Source organism: Macrotis lagotis, chromosome X (assembly GCF_037893015.1).
Source record: "Macrotis lagotis isolate mMagLag1 chromosome X, bilby.v1.9.chrom.fasta, whole genome shotgun sequence".
In the NCBI taxonomy this organism is placed as follows: Eukaryota; Metazoa; Chordata; class Mammalia; order Peramelemorphia; family Peramelidae; genus Macrotis; species Macrotis lagotis.
This window is the reverse complement of record NC_133666.1, coordinates 111099615-111126370: the sequence shown is the minus strand read 5'-3', so window position 1 is coordinate 111126370 and position 26756 is coordinate 111099615. Positions and strand designations below refer to the sequence as shown.

The 26756-nt window shown below is 33.5% G+C and overlaps 1 protein-coding gene across 3 annotated transcripts in view; it reads right to left on the bottom strand.

Annotated features, from left to right (window-relative positions):
* The window catches only part of PLAA (phospholipase A2 activating protein), a 112196-nt gene that overhangs the window by 21266 nt on the left and 64174 nt on the right, over positions 1-26756 (bottom strand). For 2 of the 3 annotated variants that reach the window (XM_074200237.1, XM_074200239.1), the window contains exons 18-19: positions 26101-26214; positions 11587-11660 (exon numbers count right to left, since the gene is read on the bottom strand). In XM_074200237.1, the coding sequence (XP_074056338.1) occupies positions 11587-11660; positions 26101-26214 (188 nt within the window). The remainder of the gene's footprint in view (positions 1-11586; positions 11661-26100; positions 26215-26756) is intronic. The other variant, XM_074200238.1, reaches the window with a different exon arrangement.

The following is a 26756-nucleotide window of genomic DNA, read 5'->3' as shown; positions in this document are numbered from 1 at the left end:
GAACTGGAAGATCACTGTGCATAGAACAAGTAATGTTATAATGATGAACACCCAGAAAAGACTTGGCTATTCTGATCAGTATAATGATCCATGACAATTCCAAAGAACTCATGATGAAAAAATTCTACCTACCCTCCAGAGAGAGAACTGATAAGCTGACTGCAAGTAATTTTCTCACTTTATTTTTCATGCTTTTCTTTGACATATGGCTAATATGGAAATATATTTTGCATAATTTCACAAGGGTAATTGATATCCTATTGCTTGCCTTCCCCACAGGTGGGAAGAGAGTGGGAGGGAGGGAGAGAATTTGGAACTCAAAATTTAAAAAAGGAAAGTTCTAAAAATAAATAATAATTTTTAATTAAAAAAGAATTAACTGCTTTCTCATAAATTCAAACCGACTCCAAAAGCCAAAAAGAAAATTTAAAAAAATATACTTTCCTACTTATGGGGAAAAAAATAGAATGGCTCTTTGTTCAGTACCTATCAAGTTTTTACACACATTAGGTTTAAAAATATAGGCATTCCCCCCCCCCAAAGATCTCTTGAACCTCAGCAATTTACTAAGATACCCCCCGGAAGTATTTTCTAGAAGACTTACATATAAAGACTCACCATTTTACTCACTAAGAAATGAGCTCTTAGTTTACCAATCATCAGATTTTTTTTTTTTTGGCATTACTTTTGCTTTATTTTATTGGGTTCCAAAAGATGAACTGTGGACTTGATTCTAATTTTAGATATGTAGAGAGGTACAAGGTTCTCCACATCTTATATAGCAGATGGTAATTATCTAAGTGTGCAAAAAACAATGGTCTATCACACAAAATACATAGCGCAAAGAGATCCATGTTATTAATGAGAAGTAAACTAGAATTTAGTGGGTAAAAAAATAGACTATCTAAAATAGATCCCATTTACACAGAATTAAGTAGAACTTCCTATAGACTTTGCAATTAAAAAAACCAGGAGTCATATCTAAATGCTAAAGTATTATCTTCAAAACATATACACAATATATGCTGATACATTTGGCATGAGATGCAATTTTCATCTTTTTATTCAAATGCAGTTTACAGAAAAATACAAAATAAGAAAAAAATTCTGTTTGGTGTTATTTTCTATTAACTTGTAAGAAAGAAAAAAGGATTAAGAATCAATGAGATAAGAAATGAGAATTCTTAAGTCTCATCGATGATAATACCAGTTCCTTTTGACTATACCAACTGCTCAATTGGACAGCATTTCAACAGAGCAAGAAGCAAATTTCTTTGAAGGGCAGTTCAATCTTCAAAAGCAGAGTTCTGAGCCTATTTATTTTTTTAAAGCTGGCCTCATGTATCAAATGCTAGAAATAAATAAATTATAACTCATCCCTTAACAAACTGGCAATACACACTTCTCAATCTATTTCTTCAAGAACCCACACAGGTCTACAAATTAGCCCCAACCCCCCAACTTTCCACCGTTCCCAGTAACTCAGAACTACTATGGAAATCTTTAAAGTCAGAGGAAGAAGTTTATTTTTGGATCTCAAGCGTCTCCACATCAGCACATACGTATCAGTCACACAACCCTACTGCCCTACAAATGGTACCTAATGAGCTGATGAACTTCATTCTTTTTTTTTTTTTAGTTGAAATTTTATACAGCAATAAAAGTCTCTCATGGCATTTTTCTCATTATCGTTTTCAATTTGATAACTTGTACGGATTCCTTCAGTTTCAATTGTGAAGTTCATTTTGACATATCAATGACTAAGTTTTCCTTGTCTTCTACAGATTTACTCTTTCCAGGTCTTTTATTTTTCTGCTAGTTATGTGCCATTTTTAGCGATTAGTTCAAAATAAGAACTTTTAAAAAATCTTTTAAGTATTAACATTTAAATGCAGATTCAAACAATGAACATAAAGGGAAAACAGGGTTATCATCCCCACTGACTACTACAACCAACAGCTGCTGACTAACCATGAAGAAACAAGGCTAGTGAAGCAGCAAGATGACTGAAATTGAGGAATAAACAAGACAGCATGTGGAACTAGGTAGACCAAATCATCATTATCATTTGAGTGGAAACAATCCAGGGCCCTGAAACCTAAAAGAATAGAAATTTTCTCCTTTCCTAAAGACATTGGTCAGGAAAGCAAACAGTCATTATGGAGACTACATTAGATGATAATTATTACACTTCAAATCTTTCAGAATCAGAAACTGAGATGGTCTTTATAAATGAAGATAATATTAAAGAAAATTCATTACCATCTGCTGTGCCTTTCACCTAAAGATCACCAGTTTTTCCATCAAACCTGTAGCTAAAACCTCCTAAATGTGCTGTCTCCCTCAATAGAATGAGAAGACGGTCTGTGAAGGTAAGGAGCTTTTCATTTGTATCCACTGTTTCTTTCATTTACTCATTCACTCACTTTAAGGATTTTAATGTTCTCAATTAGTAACAAAGAAGACACAAATGTCACAATTCATGGACTTTTAGGGTTGGAAAGGGAAACTTAAGAGCCATCTTTTTCAACTTACATCATAACATTAAAAAAAAAAATGAATAGGGGTGGCTAGGTGGCGCAGTGGATAAAGCACTGACCCTGGAGTCAGGAGTACCTGGATTCAAATTCGGTCTCAAACACTTAATAATTACCTAGCTGTGCGGCCTTGGGCAAGCCACTTAAACCCATTTGCCTTGCCAAAAAAACCTAAAAAAAATGAATAAACCACTGCAGCACACACAATAAGTAGTCGATCACCCTTTACTTGAAGATATCCAAGGAGGGGGGAAGGGGGAAGTCACTTATAAGAAGGCAGTCAATTTTTTTTTCATTAAAGATTTTATTTATTTTGAGTTTTACAATTTTTCCTCTAATCTTACTTCCCTCCCCCCACCCCCCACAGAAGGCAATTTGTCAGTCTTTATATTGTTTCCTTGTGTGTGATGAGAGAGAAATCATATCCTTAAAGAAGAAACAAAAGTATAAGAGATAACAAGATCAGACAATAAAATATCAGTTTTTTTCCTAAATTAAATGAAATAGTCCTTGGACTTGGTTCAAACTCCATGGTTCTTTATCTGGCTACAGATGGTATTCTCCATTGCAGACATTCCCAAATTGTCCCTGATTGTTGCACTGATGAAATGAGCAAGTACATCAAGGTTGATCATCACCCCCAATGTTGCTGTTAGGGTGTACAGTGTTTTTTTCTGGTTCTGCTCATCTCACTCAGCATCAGTTCATGCAAATCCCTCCAGGCTTCCCTGAAATCCCATCCCTCCAGGTTTCTAATAAAACAATAGTGTTCCATGACATATACATACCACAGTTTGCTAAGTCATTCCCTAAATGAAGGACATTTACTTGATTTCCAATTCTTTGCCACCACAAACAGGGATGCTATGAATATTTTTGTATAAGTGATGCTTTTACCCTTTTTCATCCTCTCTTCAGGGTAGAGACCTAGTAGTGGTATTGCTGGATCAAAGGGTATGCACATTTTTTTTGCCCTTTTGGGCACAGTTCCTTCCAAATTTCTCTCCAGAAAGGTTGGATGAGTTCACAACTCCACCAACAATGTAATAGTGTTCCAGATCTCCCACATCCCTTCCAACATTGATCACTGTCCTTTCTGGACATATTGGCCAGTCTGAGAGGTATACGGTGGTACCTCAGAGAAGCTTTAATTTGCGTTTTTTATAATAAGTAATGATTTAGAGCAATTTTTCATATGACTATGGATTGCTTTGATCTCCAATTACCTTTGCATATCCTTTGACCATTTGTCAATTGGGGAATGGCTTTTTTAAAAATATGACTCAGTTCTCTGTATATTTTAGAAATGAGTCCTTTGTCAGAAACATTAGTTGTAAAGATTGTTTCCCTGTATACTACATTTCTTTTGATCTTGGTTACAGCGGTTTTGTCTGTGCAAAAGCTTTTTAATTTAATGTAATCGAAATCATCTAGTTTGTTTTTAATGATGTTCTCCACCTCTTCCTTAGTCATAATCTGCTTTCTTTTCCATAGATCTGACCAGTAAACTAGTCCTTGATCTTCTCATTTGCTTATATTGTTTTTTATGTCTAAATCCTGAATCCATGTGGATCTTATCTTGGTATAGGGTGTGAGGTGTTGGTATAATCTAAGTTTCTTCCATACTATCTTCCAATTTTCCCAGCAGTTTTTTTCAATTTTCCCAGAGAGTTTTTATCCCAAAAGCTGGACTCTCTGAGTTTAACAAACAGTAGATTACTATAATCATTTCCTGCTATTGAACCTAGTCTATTACACTGGTCCATCACTCTATTTCTTAGCCAATACCACAGTTTTGATGGGTAGTCAATTTTTTCAATCACTGAACTCATTAGGAAGTTTTCTCTGCAACTTCCAGGTATATACTACTTTCAGGCAAAGAACAACGAAATTCCTTTTCTAATAAGACAGCCCTGAACACAGCTATTATGTGTGCAACCCCTTCTCCTTGCCCCCAATAAGCCTTCTCTTCTTCAGGCTAAACATCCCCAGTTTCTTCAACTAGTCTTCATATGGCATATAATCAAGTCTTTTGATTATTCTGCTTGGCCTCTATCAAGTCTCAGGAATTTATCAATGCTTTTCCTCAACTGTGGCATTCAGAACAAAAAGGAGTATTTCAGATGTGATTTGACCAAAGTAAAGCATACACAAAGACACTCTTCTCTCTTATTCCTAGAAGCTCTGCCACCTCTCAATGGAATGTAGGAACATATTAGCTATTTAGATTGCTATATTCTATGGTTACTTTATACTGAGTTTGTAAGTCTACTAAAACCTTCAGACCTTTTTCAAATTAAGTACTGTCTGGTCATGTCATTTGTATCTGTGGATCTGTTTTCATTAAATTTAATCTTTATTAGATTCAGCCCAATATTCTTGCCGATCAAATCTTTTCAAATCCTTGAGTTTATCATCCAGTATTAGTTAGCTAAACAACAGGTAGAAATAGGGAAAGAAAGGTATAAAAACCAGATTTTAATATTCTGTAGTCTATGTTTTTTGGGGGGCAGGTGGGGGGTTTGGTTTATTTTTTCAAGGCAATGGGGTTAAGTGACTTGTCCAAGAGCACACAGCTAGGTAATTATTAAGTGTCTGAGGCCTCATTTGAACTCAGGTCCTCATGACTGCAGGGTTGGTGTTCTATCCACTATGTCACCCAGTTGCTGCCTTTAATGTTTTTTCAGTAGAAAAAGATATATCATTTTTAGAGGGGAGATACCTTAGTGAGTTAGAATACAAGAGATACCATAATTTTTCAAAATGTAGTTTTATAACTTTAAAAATATCTACATTATATTTGTATGTCATGGAACACTATTGTTCTAATAGAAACCAGGAGAGATGGGAATTCAGGGAAGCCTGGAGGGATGTGAATGAACTGATGCTAAATGAGATGAGCAAAACCAGAAAAACACTGTACACCCTTAACAGCAACACAGGGGTGATGATCAACCTTGATGGATTTGCTCATTCCATCAACACAACAATCAGGAACAATTTGGGGCTGTCTGCAATGGAGAATACCATCTGCATCCAGAGAAAGAACTGTGGAGTTTGAACAAAGACCAAAGACTATTAATTTTAATTTAGAAAAAAAAACCGTTATCTTATTGTCTGATCTTGCTATCTCTTATACTTTATGTTTCTTCCTTAAGGATACGATTTCTCTCTCATCACATTCAATTTGGATCAATGTATACCATGGAAACAATGTAAAGATTGGCAAACTGTGGGGGCGGGGAAGTAAGCTTAGGGGAAAATTTTTAAAACACAAAATAAATAAAATCTTTGAGAGGGAAAAAATCTACATTAAAACCAATATTACTATATATAACCAACTCAACTTCTTAAAAATAATTTCAAGTCCTTTTACTTTTGTTATACTAGGATGAAAATGTAAGAAAACAAGATGTTTGAGGCACTTTCATTCTTGGGGAACTAACATTCTACACACTCTTGAATTCTGCTAAAAACTATTCTAAGTAAGGCACACAAAATACTAATTTATAACAACTCTTGACAGTAAGAATACATAAAATCTACTATTTAGTGACACTAATAACAATCCCCCCCAAAGTACACAATCTGCAACAACAAAATAAAATGCAGTAACATAGATTTACCTATGTCTTAGATTTCTGAATTTATGCATTTTACAAAATAATCTGCAAGAAGAGATTCTCAATACAACTAAAATCATTTTTAATTTTTATAAAAATTTGTATGCATTACTTTAAGAAGAAAGCAAGATTTGCTTTATATTTGTAGCAGAGCTGACTTTATTAACTATCACTTTTTTAAGGTAATATTTGTGTTAAAAAGGCAAGATTCTGAAATTGCTAAGAATTGAATGAGACATTTTTAGCTGAATCAAGTAGTAGTTATTAAAAGTTCTCTTATACAATAGCCAAAAAAAATTATTGAGAATGCCAATCCTGAGACAAACAATAGTTCCAATTTTATAAAACCAATTCTTTAATCTATGGATAATATTAATTAATATATAAATAATACTTATACAGTAAAGGTATCTTTAGATATTAGTACAATTTTAAAGCATGAATAAAATGGTCTATGATCTGATATTCCCAATGTAACAAATCATGTTTCTTGTCAACAAAATGAATGCTATTAAATACTAATTGAAGAAATATTAATTCTAATTTTAAACTTTATTTGCATTTGTAGATCACAGCTTCTACTTTTCAGGATGCAAGTTTTTGAAGTGCTAAGTAAACTGAATGCTGCTTTTCTGAATACATAATTTGATATAAGAATTTGTTAGTCATATGCCAACAGAATAAGATTTATTTTATTCTGAAATACCAAAAGAAAAGTGATCTTACACTCTGCAACTAAATAGATTCACCTCAATCTTTTTTAAGACATTAAATTAAATGACAAAAATACTACAGTCTTCTTTTAAGAATTTGTCTTATAACAAGGAGAGGGATAATTATGGAGTCAGAGAGCACTATAAAAAATGTGCTTTGAAAGATTTATATATGGAAAAAAGGACAAATTACTATTGATTTATTTGTGAAAGAAAGTAAATAACCTATCTTAGTAGATGTCTGAATATACAAGTTAAGAAGGATTTCTACTTCAAGATTAACCATAATTTGTCATCTAACTGAATAAGACATTTATTAAGACATTTATTCTATAGTTCAAATTCTAGTTTAAGGTAACACAGCAATGCTCCATTCACTGGTATCACTGGGAATGAAATGAATTTTCCAGATTACTAAAGTTTACTCCCTTAAAAACCAAAAGTTTTTAGTTTAATGATTTTTTATGGAAATTTTTTAAAAGCACCTCCATAAATAGACTGTTATATTAGAAAAAAAGTATTGCATTCAGAATTAGGGAACTGAGGCTCAAATTATTATTCTGATATTTTCTGGTTCTATGACCATAGCATGTCACTTAATCATTCATCCTCAGTTTTCTCTTCTGTAAAACAGGATAAGGAACTTTTACCACCTATCTCATTAAGGGTGTAGTGCTTTACACTCAGTGTTTTCATAATGCTTTCTGCAAACTTTAAGATATGTTATAAATGTGAGTTATTATTAACCAAGGGCCATTAGTGTAAACATACATTTTTGGTGTTGAACTACAATAATCCACTGAAATAGCGCTATTGAAGAAACTCTATACTACCTCATAAATATAAATTGCTGTATTTATATAGTGAGAGGTAATGCTGTATAATGGATAGATGGTTGGTCTTGAATTCAAGACTTGGATTCAACTAACAAAGTTTGCCAGGAAGAGAGAGAAAGAGAAATTCCATTTCAAACAAATGCAGACAATAAAGACTGATCTAAAAAACTGGAGAAATTGTAATTTCTCAATTTAATGTAGGGCAAACCAATATTTTAAAAATGATAATTCTACCTAAATTAATTTACATATTTCATGTAATATCAAATCACCACAAAATTATTTTATAAAGCTAGAAAAATAATAAAATTAATCTGGATGAACAAAAGATCAAGACTATAAAGAGGATCAATAAAAAAATGTGAAAGGAGGTTGAGCAGTACTAAATCTCAAAACTGTATTGCAAAGTGGTAATCAAACAATCTGATAGTAGCTAAGAAATAGAATGGTGGAGCAGTAGAATAAATTAAATAAATCAATACATAGCAGTTGTTAAAGACTATAGTAAACCAGTGTTTAATAAACCCAAAGATACAATTTTGGGGACAAGAATTCAATATTTGGCAAAATACTAGGTATCTCAGACCAGTATCTCACACCTTACACCAAAATAAGCTCAAAATGAGTACCTGATTTTGACATAAAGGATCATAAAAGCAAATTAGAAAAGCATAGAAAATTGTTAGATCTATAAATAAGGGAAGAAATTATGACCAAAACCAGATTTGATCACAACAAATTAAAACAGTTTAATATACACGTAAACAATGAAGCAATGATTTGAAGGAAGCAGAAAACTAGCAAAAAAATTTAAATAATTTTCCCTTTAAAAGGTCTCATTTTTCAAAAATATAGAGAACTGAGTCAAGTGAATAAGAATATGAGCCATTCCCTACATCTATAGTCATATGAAAAATGCTCTAAATCACTATTGATTAGAAGAATGCAAATCAAATCAACTCTGAAGTATCACCTCATACCTCTCAAACTGGCTAACAATATCTGTGAGCTTTTGGTGATAGCTGACAAATGAGAGAGAGAGAGAAAGAAGAATTAACAAAATAGAGCTCTGGAGCGACTTTGCGTGAGACGAATGGCCCAAATATCAGAAGCCTTAGATGTATCACTTATTTATTATTGGTCCATACCTGTAGTTTTATCTGTATAGGGAATATAGAATGTGAAACCTGTTTCCCTGTATGGTGGTCCACTAACTTGCTTATTATCTGTTCTTATAGATTGTTTATGATATGTTCTTACAGATGCTCTTATTGTTTATTAAATATTCTTATAGATTGCCTAGGACACCAAGAAAGCGACTTGTCTGAACAAAAATGACTAATGTTAGCGGGGATGTGGAAAGATTGGGCTACTACATGCACTGTTGATAGAATTGTGGAGTTTCCAGAATCTAACCATTCTGGAAAGCAATTTAGAGCCCAAAGGGCTATAAAACTGCATACTTTCTGACCCAGCAATATTACTACTAGATATGTATCTCAAAGTAGACAAAGAAAAAGGAAAAAAGCCATATGTTCAAAAATATTTACAGTAGCTTTCTTTGTAGTGGCAAAGAATTATGGGAATATCCTGTAATAAGGGTATAGCTGAACAAATTGTGATATAAAATTGTGAAGAAATACTATTATGCTACAAAAATGACAAGTATAATGTTTTCAGGGAAACCTGGAAAGACTTATATGAATTAATGCAAAATGAAGTGAGCAGAACCAGGAGAACAATGTAAATAGCAATATTGTAGGATGACCAACTATAAATGACTTATTCTAATCAATATGATGATAGAAGACCAATTCAAGGATCTATGATGAAAAATGCAATCTACCTTCAGAGAAAAAGAAATAAGAGTCTGAATGCAGACTGGCACATAACTTTTCCATTTTCTTGACTTTTTTGTTTCTTATTTCATTTTTATTTCTTGCCTTTTTTTGGCGACATGGCTAATTCAGAAATGGTTTGCATGATTTCACATATATAACTGACATTGCTTGCTTTCACAATGAGAAGAAGAGTGGAGGAGAGAATTTGGAACTCACTGATTTTTTTTCAATGAATAGCAAAAATAAATAAATAACAAACCTAAGATAAAAAAATAATGAAAAAAAAGACCTAGATTCATGTCCTACTTTTGATAAATACTAGTTATACTGACCATGGGCAAGTCACCCTTCTACAACTTGATAAAAAGAAAAGTTATAAACAAGTTAGTGATCTGCATACAAGGAAGGATATTCCATTCTCAACAAACACTATATAAATGAAACCACAAAAAAAAGAACAAGAATAAAATAGTGATATACCCAGGGACCACTAACATGAAGGGCTATTTGCCTCTAGATCTGTTTTGATCATTCATCCATTTTCCTCATTTATCAATTATCAGCAAGAGCCCCCAGCAATGTGTTGGGTCTCATGCCTTTAATCTGCTTTCTTATTTTAAATACCAACTTTGGAAAGGACTTTGAAACTTTCCTTGATGTCCCTATATTGAATAGTCCAGTCCATTTCAAATTTTCCTAGAAACTTTAATTTCCCTCCTTTGTCCCCATCACTTTCTACCTTATCTTGAATTCCCAGAACCTAGGACAGCACCTTATACACAGTAAACAATTACCACATACTTACTCACTTTAATTGGATATACTTAGAAACATCCTAGCCCAGTCTATGCTAGTTCTTCCTCACTTTCAATGAAACAAATTACTCCTTGTTCTCACTCCTCTGATCAGTCATACTCCAATATTTCCAGTTTTTTGTTCATAATAAAAGTGTGCAATATTGTCACAAAGCTGAAATAGCAGAATCCACATAATAATTCTAAGGCAGAATGGAGTAGAGTAGGAAAACTGTGCAAATTTGTGGTTGAGTATACTTAAAAGAATGTGAGATTAGGGGATTTAGATGTACTTGGCAAATGTATACAACTGTAAATCTGAATTTGGAGAAGATAAAACTTGTTAGATAGATTCTTAGACACAAAGTATATTTGTCCCTGATTTCATAGACCACTGATAATTCTTGAACTTGCTATAAACAGTTATAGTCTAAATTTTGTAATATATATATACCGATATCTCCATACACAAAATAAATTGGCAAACTCAATTGTCCAATTTTAATTTTCAGTTGCTAGGTAGTAATTATTTATGAGAAAAACATAAAATGCTTCTTGACAAAAATGGACCTATGGTTCAATTTTTTCTGTCAGATAAGTCTCTAAATCAGAAATTTTGGAATAATTATTCTAAGTTATCAAAGACCAGTCACTTAATAATAGTTAACATACCCCTTCTGACTGGAATAGTTTCACTACTTCAAAATCATTTTGCTAGAAAACAGTTAAATACCAGAAGCACGAGACTAAGTAGCATCAATTTATTTTGCATTCTTTCCTTCCTATGGAGTATATGGAAGATACAAAGGATTTTCAAACATTTGCCCTAGTTAAGAGTAAGATAAAGGAAAATAATTAGTTTGGTTATGTTAGTTGAAATTGCTATGAATGCTCATAGATGAAACTGAGAACAAAACTGATATTGATCAAGTATCTTAATAAGAAATGTTATTTTTCCTATATAATTTAAAGCTAGTCAGTATCACAACTAAATTATCAAAATCCTAAAAAAACCTTTGTTTCAGAGGAGCTGCATAACAGAGGATCAGTACAACAATCCAAGACAATATCTTTTTATTGGAATGTTACTATAACTTGAACCAAAAGATTTTGAACTATTTTTCTATGTCTCTGAAATGAGCATTAGTTTTATTAAAGTATTGCGAAATTTTACTGTTGATAAATTATTTTGAGGCTTGCCAATAAATGGTGATATACAAGTAGGAAGCATTTGATACATACCTTGTTTTAATTCCAAACATTCAGGTTGCTTGTTCTCCCTCAGGGATGAGGTAGAATCTACACTGTTGTCTTGTCTGAGGAATTAAAAAAAAACAAAACACCTCAGCTTTAAACATTAATATCAGGAAATACTGCAAACTGTCTTTATAGTTTTATTGAATTCGTTTACATATATACAAATGGGAGAGAGAGAGGGATAAAATATTGAACCCTATCATTCATATTATTACCTAAGCCATATCTGGTACTGTTACATACTTAAGGGACAATTGTTTCTCCTGACTAGGGTGGTACAATTTGTTGCACTAAAGATTCTTAAACATACACACAAAATAGAAGAGAGAGATATGAAATAATTAGCTGCTTAGGTTGTAATTTCTTGCCAAACCAGGTCAAGTTTGGAAAGTCCAGGGTTGGGTCTTCTCTTAATGCCACAATAGACATACATATGATTGAGAAGGGACACTGCTCCCAGAAAACCATATAATAATCACTGGGGTTCAAGGGTTGAATTTAATGAGCACTTTGATAATAGGATTATTTTTATATCTCTCTACACACATTTCTTATTTCAATTATTTTTAATCAAAGATATTTGTGATATGCTTTCCATTAATACAAAATCAAAGTAACAATAGGCAGTTTGTAGGAGTTAGAGCAGATAATGCAAAAAAGAAAATGTGACTATATAATAAACTGGAGCATTAACGTGCTCCAATTTACTATGTTCTTTATGACAGGGTTACAAGATTGGAAAGATTTCTTCTCCCCCCCCTTTCTAAAGGTTGTCATACTGCCTTCACACTGACCTTTCATCACCAATTTGATGAAGTACCCCCAAAGGTGTAAAACAAAAACAAGAACAACTGTAGCTGGAAAGTGATAACTTCTCACTAAAGAGCTATTTTTAAAGGATCTTTCATATATCATCCATAGACACCAGTGTGACACACAAGTTTCTCAGTCAGGAAACTATTACTAATTCAGCTAAGCAACAGTCTATACCTCCAGGTAATGAAAAGGGAAAAAGATTTGAACTCTTTTCTTTAACAAGCTCCTCATACTATTTTACTCATAGCAAGTAGGGAAATATCTGCATTATTTTGCACTTGGTTCTATACACAAACACAAACACACAATAGGGTTCTAAATTATTTTAATGTTAATCATGAAATCTAAGATATATCATTTACATATTTGAAACATGCTTTTTCATTTTTTCTCAACAACTTCAAATATCAAAAACAAACTATGAAATATCAAATATATTTGTCCAGAAGAAAAATGAAATCATCACTATCCCTAAAGGATATCAATAACAGGTCCTAAAAAAAGCCAGCAGGCAACAAACTAATCCAACAAAAGTTCTAAAATGGAAAACACTTTTGTACTACTGTAACTTTTGTAATATTTAGGCTTTTGTTGTCCTGAGTGTTACAACAATATTTCATCCAAAAACCAAAAAAATCTACTGGCAAAGGAAATCTTTTTCTAACTCCATTTATGGCTTTAAGAAGAGAAACTGATTCTTTTTACACAAAACTGTACATATAACGACCTCTTCCCCAAACATATATACAGTGTGTGTGTGTATATATATATATATATATATATATATATATATATATATGGAAAAACTGTAATAAAATAAATGACATGATAAAACCTGCCTGTCTGTGGCTGTCCCTTGAAGCTAGTCCATATCAAATGCTTCAAATAAAAATGAAGCTCACCGTAAAGACCACCTGCTGTCAAAAACAATTTATTTTAGTCCCAGAGGTGATCCTTTCATAACACATTTTATTTTATCATAATAGGTTGGGTTTGATTGGACTGTTAATGAAACTCACCATTCTTTCAAAAAAGTAAGAACACTACCCCATCTTGTGGCTGAGAAATGAAAATGGCATTTTTCCTTAAGATTATCTGAAGTGAACAAGAAATACTAAAAATAAAATTACTTAAAAATCATTGTTTTTACAGTAATTACTTAAAATGTGGAATTTTACAATTATATATAACAAATTAAATATGAAAATATGGACAGTCTTCAGTCTTAATCAGTCTGCATGAAATCCTCATATACTTTTAAATTTTAACAATTTATATACGATATAACAATTTTAAGAATAAGAAGCAAATTTAAAATAACTTAAGGTAAATTTATATAACTTTAGGAAGCCTACCTTATACAATATCTATGTCAATGACTACTGTAGATAAGGCAAAATATCTTCTGGGAACAGAGAATACCATTTACAAATTCCTTTGACTGCATCAACAAAATAATTAATAAATGAATTTCAGAAAGGAAATTTTGTAAAGAGAATACGTAGACCAACATTATTTTTAAAAAAATATCTCAACTTGGAAATTTTATGGAAAAAACACATTTACATTATACACTAGTTAAAGCTTTGAAAAGCATTTTTCAAAGATTTAGGAAAAACTAAACCTCACAACAGCTATTAAATGTAACTACTCATCCCCATTTTATAGATCCAAAAATTCTATTTCAGAGGGGTTGAGGGATTTGCCCACAATAACATAACCAGAAAGTGTCTGAGACAGGATTAGGAACTAAGTCCAGCACTATAATCACATTATAGAAATAAATGCTGATTTCCAAAGGTTCAGATTTCATGGAATGAGGCCAAAAAAAAGTTAGCTTTTCTGGCATGTCAATAGGACTTTTCTAACAGATCAGGACCCAAACTAATCCCAGAATAAAGGGTGACCATCACCACTCCTTTGTCTTTTTTCCAAGTAAATTCAAGTCATTCCTAGAGAAAGCTCTCCCAGAATAATCTTCTCCCCCGCTCCCCTCACAACTCAAAAACTTTTATGAAAGAGCAGTAGAGGGCTCCATACTATTTTAGTAACCATTGAAAGGAATGTCATTCCTTTGCTCAAAAACCTTCAGTAATTCCTCTAAAGATATAAGAAAAAACAAACCAAAAACCTCCTATTTAAAATGTTTTAAACTGTAGCTCCAACACATCACTCCCATTTAAATCTTCTATGTTCCAAACAAACTAGTCTAACTTGCCATCTCCAAAACATGACATTCCCAATACTGTCTCTGGTTTTTGCCTTTTAGAATAAGAAAATTCAAGTTCCATTATGGCTGTTGCTTAATCTCATTTGATCTAGACTGAGACTCTGTGGTACTTGAATCCTTTTATTCCCTTGGCGGGCTGCAGTATGTTTTCTTTTAACATGGAGACTAGATTTTTGTCTATGATAATCCTGGGTGTTTTTATTTTGTAGTTTTCTCAAAAAGTAATTAGATTCCTATTTTTATTTTGTCCTTTGGTTTTAAGAGATGACAGTTTTTCAAAATAATTTCTTAGAATATTTCTTTTTCGTTCATGATTTTCAAGTAGTTCAATTATTATTCCTTTGATCTCTTTTCTATAGCAGTTGTTTTTTTAAATATATTTTACATTTTCTTCTACTTTTCTATGCTTTTGATTTTAATATTATTTGCTTAATGGAGACATTAGCTATTATTTGAAATTCTAATTTTCAAGGTTATCTATTGCTGTTTTGTTTTGCTCCTCTTATGCTAAATTATTAATTCTCCTTTACAAAGCTCCCATTTTACCACAAATTTTTTTTTGCTAGAACTCTCACTCCTTTTACAAAATCATTTTTAACAACAACAAAACAAACAAAAAACTTATTGCTATATTTCTTCCAGGAATCCTATCTGACTTTGCATTCAATTTTTTTTTCCCTTTAAGATTTGCTTGTAGATATTTTAGAGTTCATTTCTTTTGTGTGTGTTTGGGGGTTTCCTTGTAACTTTAAGAGCACTTTGGGGTGGGATTTTTGGTTGTTGCTGTTGAATCATTCTCCTAGACTTATTTTTTGAATTGGGACTGTGTGTCAGGATGACGCTCTCTAACTTCCGGAGAGAATGTCTGGGCTTTATTTGGTACTGATTAGTATTCCTGGGGTCCTCTGGTTTTTTTGTATCACTTTCTTCAAGCATCTCAGGGTGGTTCTTGATAAAATTACAGAGCTGAAAATCCCAGTTCAGTCCCCTGGCATAAAAGTACTGCATTACATCCTCCTAGTGAGAACAAATCTGCAGCTCTGCAGAGCTCTGTTTTTGCTCACTTTAGTTCCCCTAGATTTCCCAAACATGATTCGGTCAAATGATCTTTCTAGCTCTCAGAGTAGCTTTGGATAGTGAGTTGGGATGTACTGCCTTCCTTCTGATTTACTGATTGATTGTTGTCCTTTGTAAATGAAGTTAGTGACATCAAATGAATGGCATGATATGCACATTATGTATATTGTACAATGACTTTTTACTGCCTCTGTCAGAACCATCGACATACTGTGGCCTATTAGTATAGAAGCCATTTAGCTGTGGTTCCTCCCATGTAATCAAGGGATCTCTGCTGGTCTCTGATTTCTGTATTTTTGCACAGGTATTTCATTATTCTCTCTTTGCTTCTGCCTCTCAGAAATATCTAGCTTCCTTCAAAGTTTGCTTCAATTGTCACCTCCTCTACAAAACCTATCCTGATTGTTCCCAGTTATTTTACCTTCTTCACCTTGCATCTATTTTGCTTTTACTTATATATGTACATGGTGTTTCCCTCCATCAGTTTAAGTTCCTTGATGGCTTCATTTTCATCTTTAATTCCCTGGTGTTTAACAGGGCCTGGCACAAGGTTTGTATTTAATAAATGCTTACTGAATGAATGAGTAAATATTATTGAAGGATGAAAAAGGGCTTGTCTTCACATCCTATAAATTTCAATCTAAGTACTGGGTCAAACTTCAATAATTAAGTTTCATTGAATCCAAACATGTTAAGTGTTCCGGTATACAAACTTTCACTATCAGGCAGGGTGGCTGATGGACAGATAGCCTGGGCATTACAATATAACACAACATTTTTTCTCTAAATTCAGGAGAACTAATTTATAACATATATGATGTTCTTAAAAATTTTTAAGTATATAAGTAATTTAGAAAGTGCAGCACTAATGAAATAACATCTAAAATATGCCTTGCTACTAAGATAAAATAGAAATGTTTTCATTTAACAAAAATATTTGTCTTTTGGTTTTCAAATGAAATATAATCAATTTTATCAGATGTTCTATATCTGAAATAGAAAAAAATTAGTGTGGAAGATATTTGAATATGGCAAATTGTTAGATCCTACATTTAAGGAATAAAAATAAAATACATCAATAATAGGAAATAAAAGATATTGTTATCACAAATTTTATGAACTAAAAGTGACTAGCTTCTATCTCAACACTGACAACACCAGAAAATTTTAATAGCAGAGACAGGACTTAGGGGTGACACAAACAACTTTAAGAAGCTTGATATTCTAATCTATCAACCTCAGTAATGAGTTAGTGGAACATTATATCCTTGATCATAATTTGTATTATTTAAAATGATCCTTTCAGCTATGAATCCCAGGAAAGGGATGCTGACTGTGTAAGAAGTTAAAAAGATTTCTCTATTTCAGGTATCATGATTCATAAAAGTAGATGAGTGCCACCTAGTGTTAATGTTCCCATTGCTTAAGTTTTATGAACAAATCAAACTTGCTACTAAGAACAGCTCAGAAACCATAAAGACAAGAGACTAAAGTGTCAAGAAATTTTTCAGCCAGTTAGGTAAAATGATTTTTCCATTTGAAGCATGTACTTACCAGCACAAAGCAGTATAGGACACAAGATTTCTTAAGTAAATTTATGTGCGCACGCACACACACACACACACACACACAATACAAATTGGGTTTTAGTTCACTGTACCAGGCTCCTGCCAAATAATGTTTTCACACATAAAAATATCTTTTAGTCATAGGTCTTTTCTGTCCAGATTTATTAATTGATTACAAGCAATATCACACACACACACACAAAGTTAAAATACATGAGAAACTGCCTAAATTTTGGAAGATCCATTAGATTTGTAATAGAGAGATATTTAACGAAGTTAGTTAACAGGGTTTGTTATTACAACCCCAAATTTTGTTATTTCAACCTAGCATTCTACAATTCAAGAAGATAAAATAATGTAAAGACAGATATGACTAGGGTGATTAGTTCTTAACCAAATAAAGGAAATCACAGAAGATGAAATATATAATTTAATTATGAGTTCTACATGAATGAAATTAATTTAACTAGTATAAGAAAGCATAGTCAAAATAGGAAATATCTTTCTATCAGAGGATCTGATATCCACAATTTAAAAATAACCAACTAAAATATTTAAAACCAAGAGCCATACCCCAAAACATAGTGAAAAGACATGAAGAAATAATTCTTAAAATTAGAATTGAAAACAAAATGTAATCTAATATAAAGGAATATTCCATATGGCTGATGATAAGAGAAATCTAAATCAAAATAACTTTGAGATTTTTCCTTCACACCCTGAAAACTGGCAAAAATTTTAAAAAGTAATACTAACTGTCAGGAGTTATAGAAAAACAGGAATAGTGCTGCTAGAGGGAGCTATGAACTAATCTAACAACTCTGGGAAACAATCTGAATTGAAACTAGCTAAGACAGGGGAAGCTAGGTGGTGTAATAGATAGAGCACCAACCCTGGAATCAGGAAACCCGAGTTCAAATCCAGACTCAGATACTTAATAATTACCTAGCTGTGTGACCACTGGCAAGTCACTTAACCCCAATGTCTTGCAAAAAACCCAAAAACCAAAAACAAAACCTAGCTAAAACTATAAGCATTTCAAACCATAAGCTTTAAAAAGCTTTACAAAGATTACCTCATTTGATCTTTGGAGTAACCCAGTGAATTAGGCGTTTTATATCCTCATTTTATAAATGAGAAACTAGTATATGACAATGATGATGTGTGTCCTTCTTTCTTGAAAAAGACCATGACATCAGAGAGATGATGCCATGACAAGCACATGAATTGGATTTGAGTGAGGGGGTATTATGCTAGGTCACCAGCCTCACTTTTTCCTCCAGAATCATCTGGATTCAGTGGCCAGATATGAATCAGGATGATTGGAGATGACCCTGGAGGCCAGGCAATCAGGGTTAAGTGGCTTGTCCAAGGTCTAGTGAGTATTAATTTCCAAGGCTGAATTCAAACTCCCACCCTCCTTACTCCAAGATCAGTGCTCTATGCACTGCACCATCTGGGTCAAAGACAATTTAGGAGTATACAGGAGAGGAAGCAGAGGCTAAATAAGTAGTCAAGGGTTATATGAAGTTTTCAGAAGAAGAAATCAAAACTATGTATAGTCAAATAAAAATGTGCTCTAAATCACTGTGGATTAGAGAAAGATATTTTAAAATAACTCCAAAGAATGACCTCACCTCATTTCTGACATCAGAAATGACAAATGCTGGAAGGCTTGAGAGAGCATTAAAGAACTGTGGGTAGAGAGGAACTAGTCCAACAATTCTAGAAAATGCATACCCTTTGATTCAGCATTATTATACTAGGTCTGTATCCAAAAGAGATCCAAGAAAAAGGAAACAGACCTATATGTACAAAAATATTTATAGCCGTTTCTTGATAATTAGAAATTGAGAAGATGCTTATCGACTGGGGAATGACTAAATAAATTGTGGCAAATGATTGTGATGGAATACTATTATGCTGGGGGAAATGACAAGTAGGACTTTTTCAGAAACACCTGAGAAGATCTAAATGAATTGATACAAAATTAAGTGAAAAGAATCTAGAAAAATCATTGTGCAGAATAACAATAATGCTGTAATGAAGATAAATTACAAAAGACATGGCTACACTGAGCAATACAATCCCAAGACAATATCAAAGGAGTCATGATGAAAAAATGCTATATACTTCCAGAGAGAGAAAAAGATAACTAATGACATGAGTGCAAACTGAATAATTTAATTTTTTTTTAATTTTGGGGGGCTTTGTTCTATGATTGGATAAAATGAAAATGTTTTGCATGATTTCATATATAAAATTGATATATTGGTCTCCTCAGTGAGTGGGGGAGGCATGAGGAGAGAGAATCTGGAACTCAAAATTTAAAAAAGAAAAGAATGCTAAAAATAAGTTTTAAAAGGAAAAAAGGAAAAGGAAGGATGAATATAATGAATACAGAGAAGTATCAGGCTATACATATATATATATATATATACATACATATATATATATATATATATATGAATGCATGTAGTAAACTAGCAGAACCAGGAAAATAATATATACAATGCCTACCCCCAGAATGAAAGATACAAGGACAAGAGAACAACTGAAACCGAAGGTGTGAAATTATGATCACAATCTTGGTCCTAAGATAAAGAAATAAAAAAGGAACCTCATCTCATCCTTTTGCAATGGCAAGGAATAATGAATGTACGAAAGAAAGAAAGACAAAAAGAGGCAGACAGACAGAAAGAAAGAAAGAAACAAAGAAAAAACAAAGAAAGAAAGAAAGAAAAACAGACAGAAAAAGAAAGGAGGAAGGAAGGGAGGAAAGAAAGGAAGGAAAAAAGGAAAGGGAGAAAGGAGAGAGAAAGAGGAAAGAGAGAAAGAAAGAGAAAGGAAAAGAAAAGGGAAGGGACTGGTTTGGGGGTTTTATTTGTTTTTTTTTTTATATGCCTCCATTGCTTATCACAGTGCTTGGTCCCAATGCAAGTTGACAGATGAAAAGAAAAGCTTATTTTAAAAATAAAATAATGAAAAGAAAGGAATGTAAGCTCCTGTAATATATTATTACTGATGACTTGAGAAGAAGTTGAATAAAAGATAACATCAAAGACATCAATGACAAGTGGGCTAGTCATTAAAAGTGAAGGACAACAAAGAGATGAATAGATCAAATGTCACCCAGAAAATATCTAAATAACAACAGGAAAACCTCAATCATATTGTCTGACTCTTTATAAAGAAGACAAGGACAAGAAAAGAACAGGCTAATAAGAATCAATAAAAATATTTTATTAAATGCCTATTGTGTGCCAGGCACTGTAGCAGAAAAGATAAGGGTGGCTACTCAAAACTCTTTAATTTACAAAAGGATCCACGATGTGATTTTTTAAAAAAATATACTTACTTAATGCATTTTAAATGATTTGATTTATAAAAATTCAATTTACACATTAGCTCTCCATAATATATTTATTCAGAATGAAGTACACTAATGAATGTCCTAAAGCAGTTTTATATGTTTAACCAGAATTATTATAGTGTCTAGCATAACAAGTACATATGAGTACCTGACAAATACTACCTCCTAATAATTTTAACATAAAAAGGAGTTATGTATCTTAAGAATAATTAATTATTACATATTCCCTTCTTTCAAGAACATGATAGTGGGGCAAAACAATGCTGATTTTTCTGAGAAGTTATTACAGGCTCCATTTTCATTCTCTCATACTTTGAGATCTTGAATTCCATTACCTTGTAGCACTCTGATACTATCTAACATTGTTTTAAAATCTATAGGGAAATACTGCATCATTCCAGCTGACATTTTCTTAAACATCACAGGTTAAACACACATTAATTAAAAATTCACAAAGTGATATTTATTGCAGAAAACAATTCTGAACTCTACACTAAGATTTCCCTAAAGTATTTGGACTTTTATTCCATCCATAAAATATTTCAGTCATGATTATTTTACTGTCCTATTCAAGGCTTAAATTTCATTGTAAACACTTTGTTTTGGCAAAAAAAAAATTTTAGGTTGAGCTAATAACTGCATATTTAGTACTATTATTTTACAGTTATTATTAAACTACTCTTTTGGTCTGACTCCTTCAATGGAAAGGACTCTTTATTTTCATGCCTTTCTACTACTCTATTACTGAAATTGTTTTTTACTAAGTAATTTGTCCCAATCAAGTACACTGACAAATATTTTTGCAATCTACAATAATTTATACATATTGAATGAAATATTTAGATTTAAGTCCTCCAACAATGTATCTTTGCCAATTTCTCAGTTCTACTGCCTTCTCTGTTACTACTGACAATCTACCCCATCCATAGCTTGTCTGTAAATAATTTATACATTGTCTCTCCCATTGCATTGTGAGCCAAGAATATGGATTATATTTTATCTTTCTTTTACTCTTAGCACTTGCATCAGTATCTGGTATATTGTTGGTTGGTTGTCCTTTGTTCTTAAAAAGGATCAAAATGACATCACTATGCTAAACTGTATCTTACTATGGCTTATCAAACTACTATGAGTTCAAAAGGTTCTTCCACAGGTCAGGCACAAATAGTCCATATGAACATTTGGGTAAAAATATCTCTAAATTTGTGCATCTCATGTTTCTTTTGGTTACTGAAATTCTTTGCTCACAGAACACAGCACCTTTTTTGAGATGGGTACGCCATGCTGGGCAGTCCTTTGCCAGCATCTCCCATGTCACAACAACCAATTCCAAAGCTCTCCAGAAAGCCCTTGAGAGCATCCTTGTATTATTTCTTCTGATCACCTCATGAGTGTCTTCTTTATCAGGTATATAGTAGGCCTTAATAAATGTTTAATGACTGACTAACCAAAAGCTACAGCCTCCAGAAAAAGAGTCTTGCCAAAAGAGTCAGCACAAATGCAGGTAAGCAGGCTAGAAACTCCCAGCAGCACCCAACTGAAAAAAAAAACAAAAACAGAAAGGGCAGAAAATCAAAGGCGATAGGGGACAGCTAAGTAGCACAGTGCATAGAGCACCTGCCTTGGAATCAGAAGGACTTGAGTTCAAATCCAGGGCTCAGATACTTGATACGTACTAGCTGTGTGACCTTAGGCAAGTCACTTTACCCCATTGCCCCACAAAAAACAAAAGGAAAAAAAAAATCAAAGATGGCCAGAGAGGTCTCAGAAGGCAGAGAAAGGTCAAAAAATAATCCCAGGAGAGAGCGAACAATACTCTTTGGGTTTAAGATATCTCTAATTTTCAAATCTCAAAGGGATAACCAACTACAAAATTTTAGCAGGGACAACGAAGACTACCAAAATTCTAAGCCCAGAAGGTAGAAGACAGAAGAAGCCAGAAGGAGAAAGAGAGGAAATAAGAAGAAAAGCTTGTCTATGATACAAATTCCAAATCAGGAAATGAAGCTATAAATATGACTAAACAAAAGATGGCATACTACAAAGAAATATTATTGGAGGGGCAGCTAGGTGACCCAGAGGATAGAGCACTGGGCCTGGAGTTAGACACTTAATACTTACTTAGACATATGACCTTGGGCAAGTCACTTAACTCCATTGCCTTGGAAAAATACCCACCCACCCTATTGGTCAAAAGGGGTCCTGAAAACAATTCAAGCAAAATTTTAGGGCGGGGCATGTTGGTTACAAAGACCAGAAAGCTTTGAAGGTATGAAAAGAAGATAAAGTGAAATAGGAGAATGGAAGAAAAAGTCGAAAGATTAAATAGCTTAGAAGGGAAAACTGAGGGGCAGCTAGGTGGCATAGTAAATAAAGCACTGGCCTTGGAGTCAAGAGTACCTGGGTTCAAATCCGGTCTCAGACACTTAATAATTACCTAGCTGTGTGGCCTTGGGCAAGCCACTTAACCCCATTTGCCTTGCAAAAACCTAAAAATTTTTTTAAAAATTTAAAAAAAGAAGGGAAAACTGAAAACATGATATAAGCACAAGAACCCCTGAAAATTAGGATGAAAAAAAAGAGAATTAAATGACTCAATGAGACAGTGTTTTGAAAAGAAAAAAAAACAGAAATAAGGTTGTATTGTATAGTAGTACAGTCTTGAATTCAATCCTGCCATTCTTACTCGAGGAATAATATCTACACCTCATAGAGTTGCTGTGCAAATTAAATCAAATGAGATTATGATGCTTTGCAAACCTTAAAGTTCTATAAAAATTTAACTATTATTCTCATTTTAAGAATCAGTGCTTCCCGAAAAACAATCAAAAAATGATGGCATTCAAGAATTCAGATAGAACCAGAAGTGGGTATAAAAAGAAAGAATCTACTGAAAGAAGACTCTCAGAAATGTCATAAATAAAATCCAGAATGTTTAAGTAAAAGTGAAAAATAGCATAAGCAGTCAAATCAATATCTGGAATCTACTACTATAAAGGAGAGAAAATTTTAGAATACTTTATTCCAAAAAGCAAACGATAAAGACTTATTAAGAAGAATAACATTCTACAAGACTAAGGATAAAACTTCAGGGACAAAAAAAGAAAAAAAAATGCACCAGAGCAAGTCACATGCCAGGGACCACGAACAAGGCCTAAGATAGTGCTATCACCATCAGTCACTTGGAACTTGTGAGGACCATGGTAGCAAACAAAAGCAACTGTACATTGGAGCTATGCTAAAAGGAGAGATAGAAAAGCCAACACCTATATTGGGTCACCAATATAGGAAGAAGAAACACTCAATTGCACAGAAGTTAAGGATTAGTCCCAATCACCAATTCCAGAGGAGCAGCAGCAGTAATACTAAAGAAGGAACTGAACCAAATGAGGACTATTTTTTCCCATCCAAGAGTAAAAGGAAGAAGCAGAGAATAAACTACTACAAAATTCCAATCAAGAAACTCCAAGTTGAAGTTGTGAGCAGACAAAAGTAAAAGAAGAGACCTAGAAAAGAGTATTATAAAATTCCTTAAAAATAAAAAAAAAAAAAATTACTTCCAAGTATTTGGGTTCAAGTTCTGCCTCTGACATGCAGTAGCTGGGTGACCTTGCACAACTAATGGACTTGACTGGGCCTCAGTTTCCTGCTCTGTAAAATGGGTCCAGTCATGCCAGCCTCACAGGGTTCTTGTGGATGCAACCATTTTCTAACCCTCAAGAACACACTTGAGAAGATCAGAGATTCAGAGAATCCACTTGAGCATTTGGAAAGGGAGTCTGAGAGGGGGAGTCCAGCCACTCATGGGACAACTGAAGAAACTGAGACAGGCCCAGAGAGATGAAGTGGCACAGCCTGACCTCATGCCAGAATCCACCCAAGCTGAGTGTCCTCCAGCCTGGGAGGCCTTGGATAAGAGTAAAATGGAAGAATAGCTTAGAATGAAGAATACAAAAACTCACCCACATATTTTTTGAGAAACAGAAGCAAAGAGTTCAATGGTAATAGGAAATATTAAGAAACATTAGCATAGAGGCAGCTAGATGGTTCAGTGGACAGAGCCCCCGTCCTGGAGTCAGGAGGGCATGAGTTCAAATATGGCCTCAGACACCTAATAATTACCTAGCTATGTGACCTTAGGCAAGTCACTTAACCCCATTGTCCTGCCAAAAAAAACAAAAAACCCAAAAAACAAAATAAAAAGAAACATTAGAACAAAGTTAAAATACTAAAATAAATTGAAAAGCATGCAAGTTATCCACTATTAAACATAACTGAACTGGAGAAGAGGTCAAGTGAAAATAATTTAAGGATCAGCAAACTACCTGGAAATAAGGAACAACAACCAAAAAAAGGTTAAATATTTCAAGAAATTTTTTATTTCAAGTAATCAAAATGAATGGCCCAAATTTACTAGAAGGCCAAAATGAAAATAGAAAGTCACTTTCTGAAAGAAACTCCACATGAAAATTCTCAGAAATGTCAGTCAAAATTCATAACTTCTAAGTAACAGAAAAACAATGTTACAAGTATATAGAAAGAATTACAAGTATAAAAGAACAAAATACAAAATTAGGGTAACATAGTATCTGGCAACTACCAATTTAAAGGAAAGAAAAATCTTGTAATACAACATTTCAAATGACAAAAGACAAAGGTGTATTCCAAGAAAACTTACCCTATAAAACTTGATCCTACAGGGTAAGAAATAATCCTTTCAAGAACAGAGGACTTTCAAGTATTTCTAAAGAAAAGACCTGAGCTGGATAGAATCTTTGAAATGCAAATACAGAAACAAGAGAAACTAAAAAGAGTAAAACACTTGAGCAACTGGAAGAAGTTAAATGTTTAAGTGTTTATATGCCAACAGAGAAGAAATCAAGGGTGGGAAGATGGAGACATGCAGAGGATACCAGATCCATTCCAACTTCAGACATCCTGAGTAGGTCCATCCCAGTACTCCATTTGAGCCAAAAAGAACTTAAGAGCCCAAGTCCAAGCAAAGAAGAGCATCAAGGTGTTCCAGACATAGTTAAACTTGGCACTAGTGGTCTGAACCAAGCTGCCAGACAGAGACCCTGGGAAAAATCAAGCCCTAATAAGCCCTGAAAAGCCCTGAAAACTGAGATGGTCATTAGAATGAGCTCAGTAATTCAAGGAAAAGATGATAGGCAGAGCTTTCAGCCTGGAAGGGTTCTGGAGACTTGGGACAAGATGGATTCCTCAGGCAGTGTCCAACACCAGAAAAGCCTCAGAAATTCCTTGAAGGAAGGAATTAGTTTGGTTCCTTCTAGGTTCAGGACCAGGAAGACCCTGTCCACACTACTAAGTCCAGAGTGTGACTCAAAAGTAGCTTCCCCCCAATCCCCATATCCTAGACAATGGGTGGATGAAACAAGCAACCAAGGAAAACTCTAAAAACCATGAGGAAATACCTTGGTTTGAGAGCTGCCCAGGGGCTAAAACCCGAAGAGGATAGCGACCCCACAAGAAGTCCAGGTAAAGCCTCGGAGAAAAAAATGTCCTGGCCACAGGGACTGCAGGAATACCTGGAAGAAATGAAACAAGAGATACAGAATGGAAAAACTAGGGAGGAAAGAATGACAAGGAAAATCAACATCTTAGATTAGACTATAAAAACTTTATACTCAAAAATGAATGACCTGAAAATTCATCTGGGTCAGAAAGAAAATGACTCAATAAGACAATAAGAAATATTAAAACAAAACAAAAAGTTTAGGAAAAATGTAAAATCTAAGAAATATCATCAAAAACTGACCTGACCTAGCTGTGTGGCCTTGGGCAAGTCACTTAACCCCATTGCCTTGCAAAAACTAAAAAAAAAAAAGGCTCGCCTGGGAAACAGGTCAAGAAGAGACAATCTAAGAATTATTAGACTGTTTGAAAAGGATTCTAATTTTTTGTCTGTATAACATATTTCAAAAAAATTAATGAAAATTGCCTGTAACTATTAGAACCAGAAAGCAAAGTTAACTAGTTAACCTTAAAAAAGAAGCCTCCATACAAAAACTCCCAGGAATGTCATAGTCAAAAACCAGTTTTCAGGCCAAAGGAAAAATATTACAAGCAG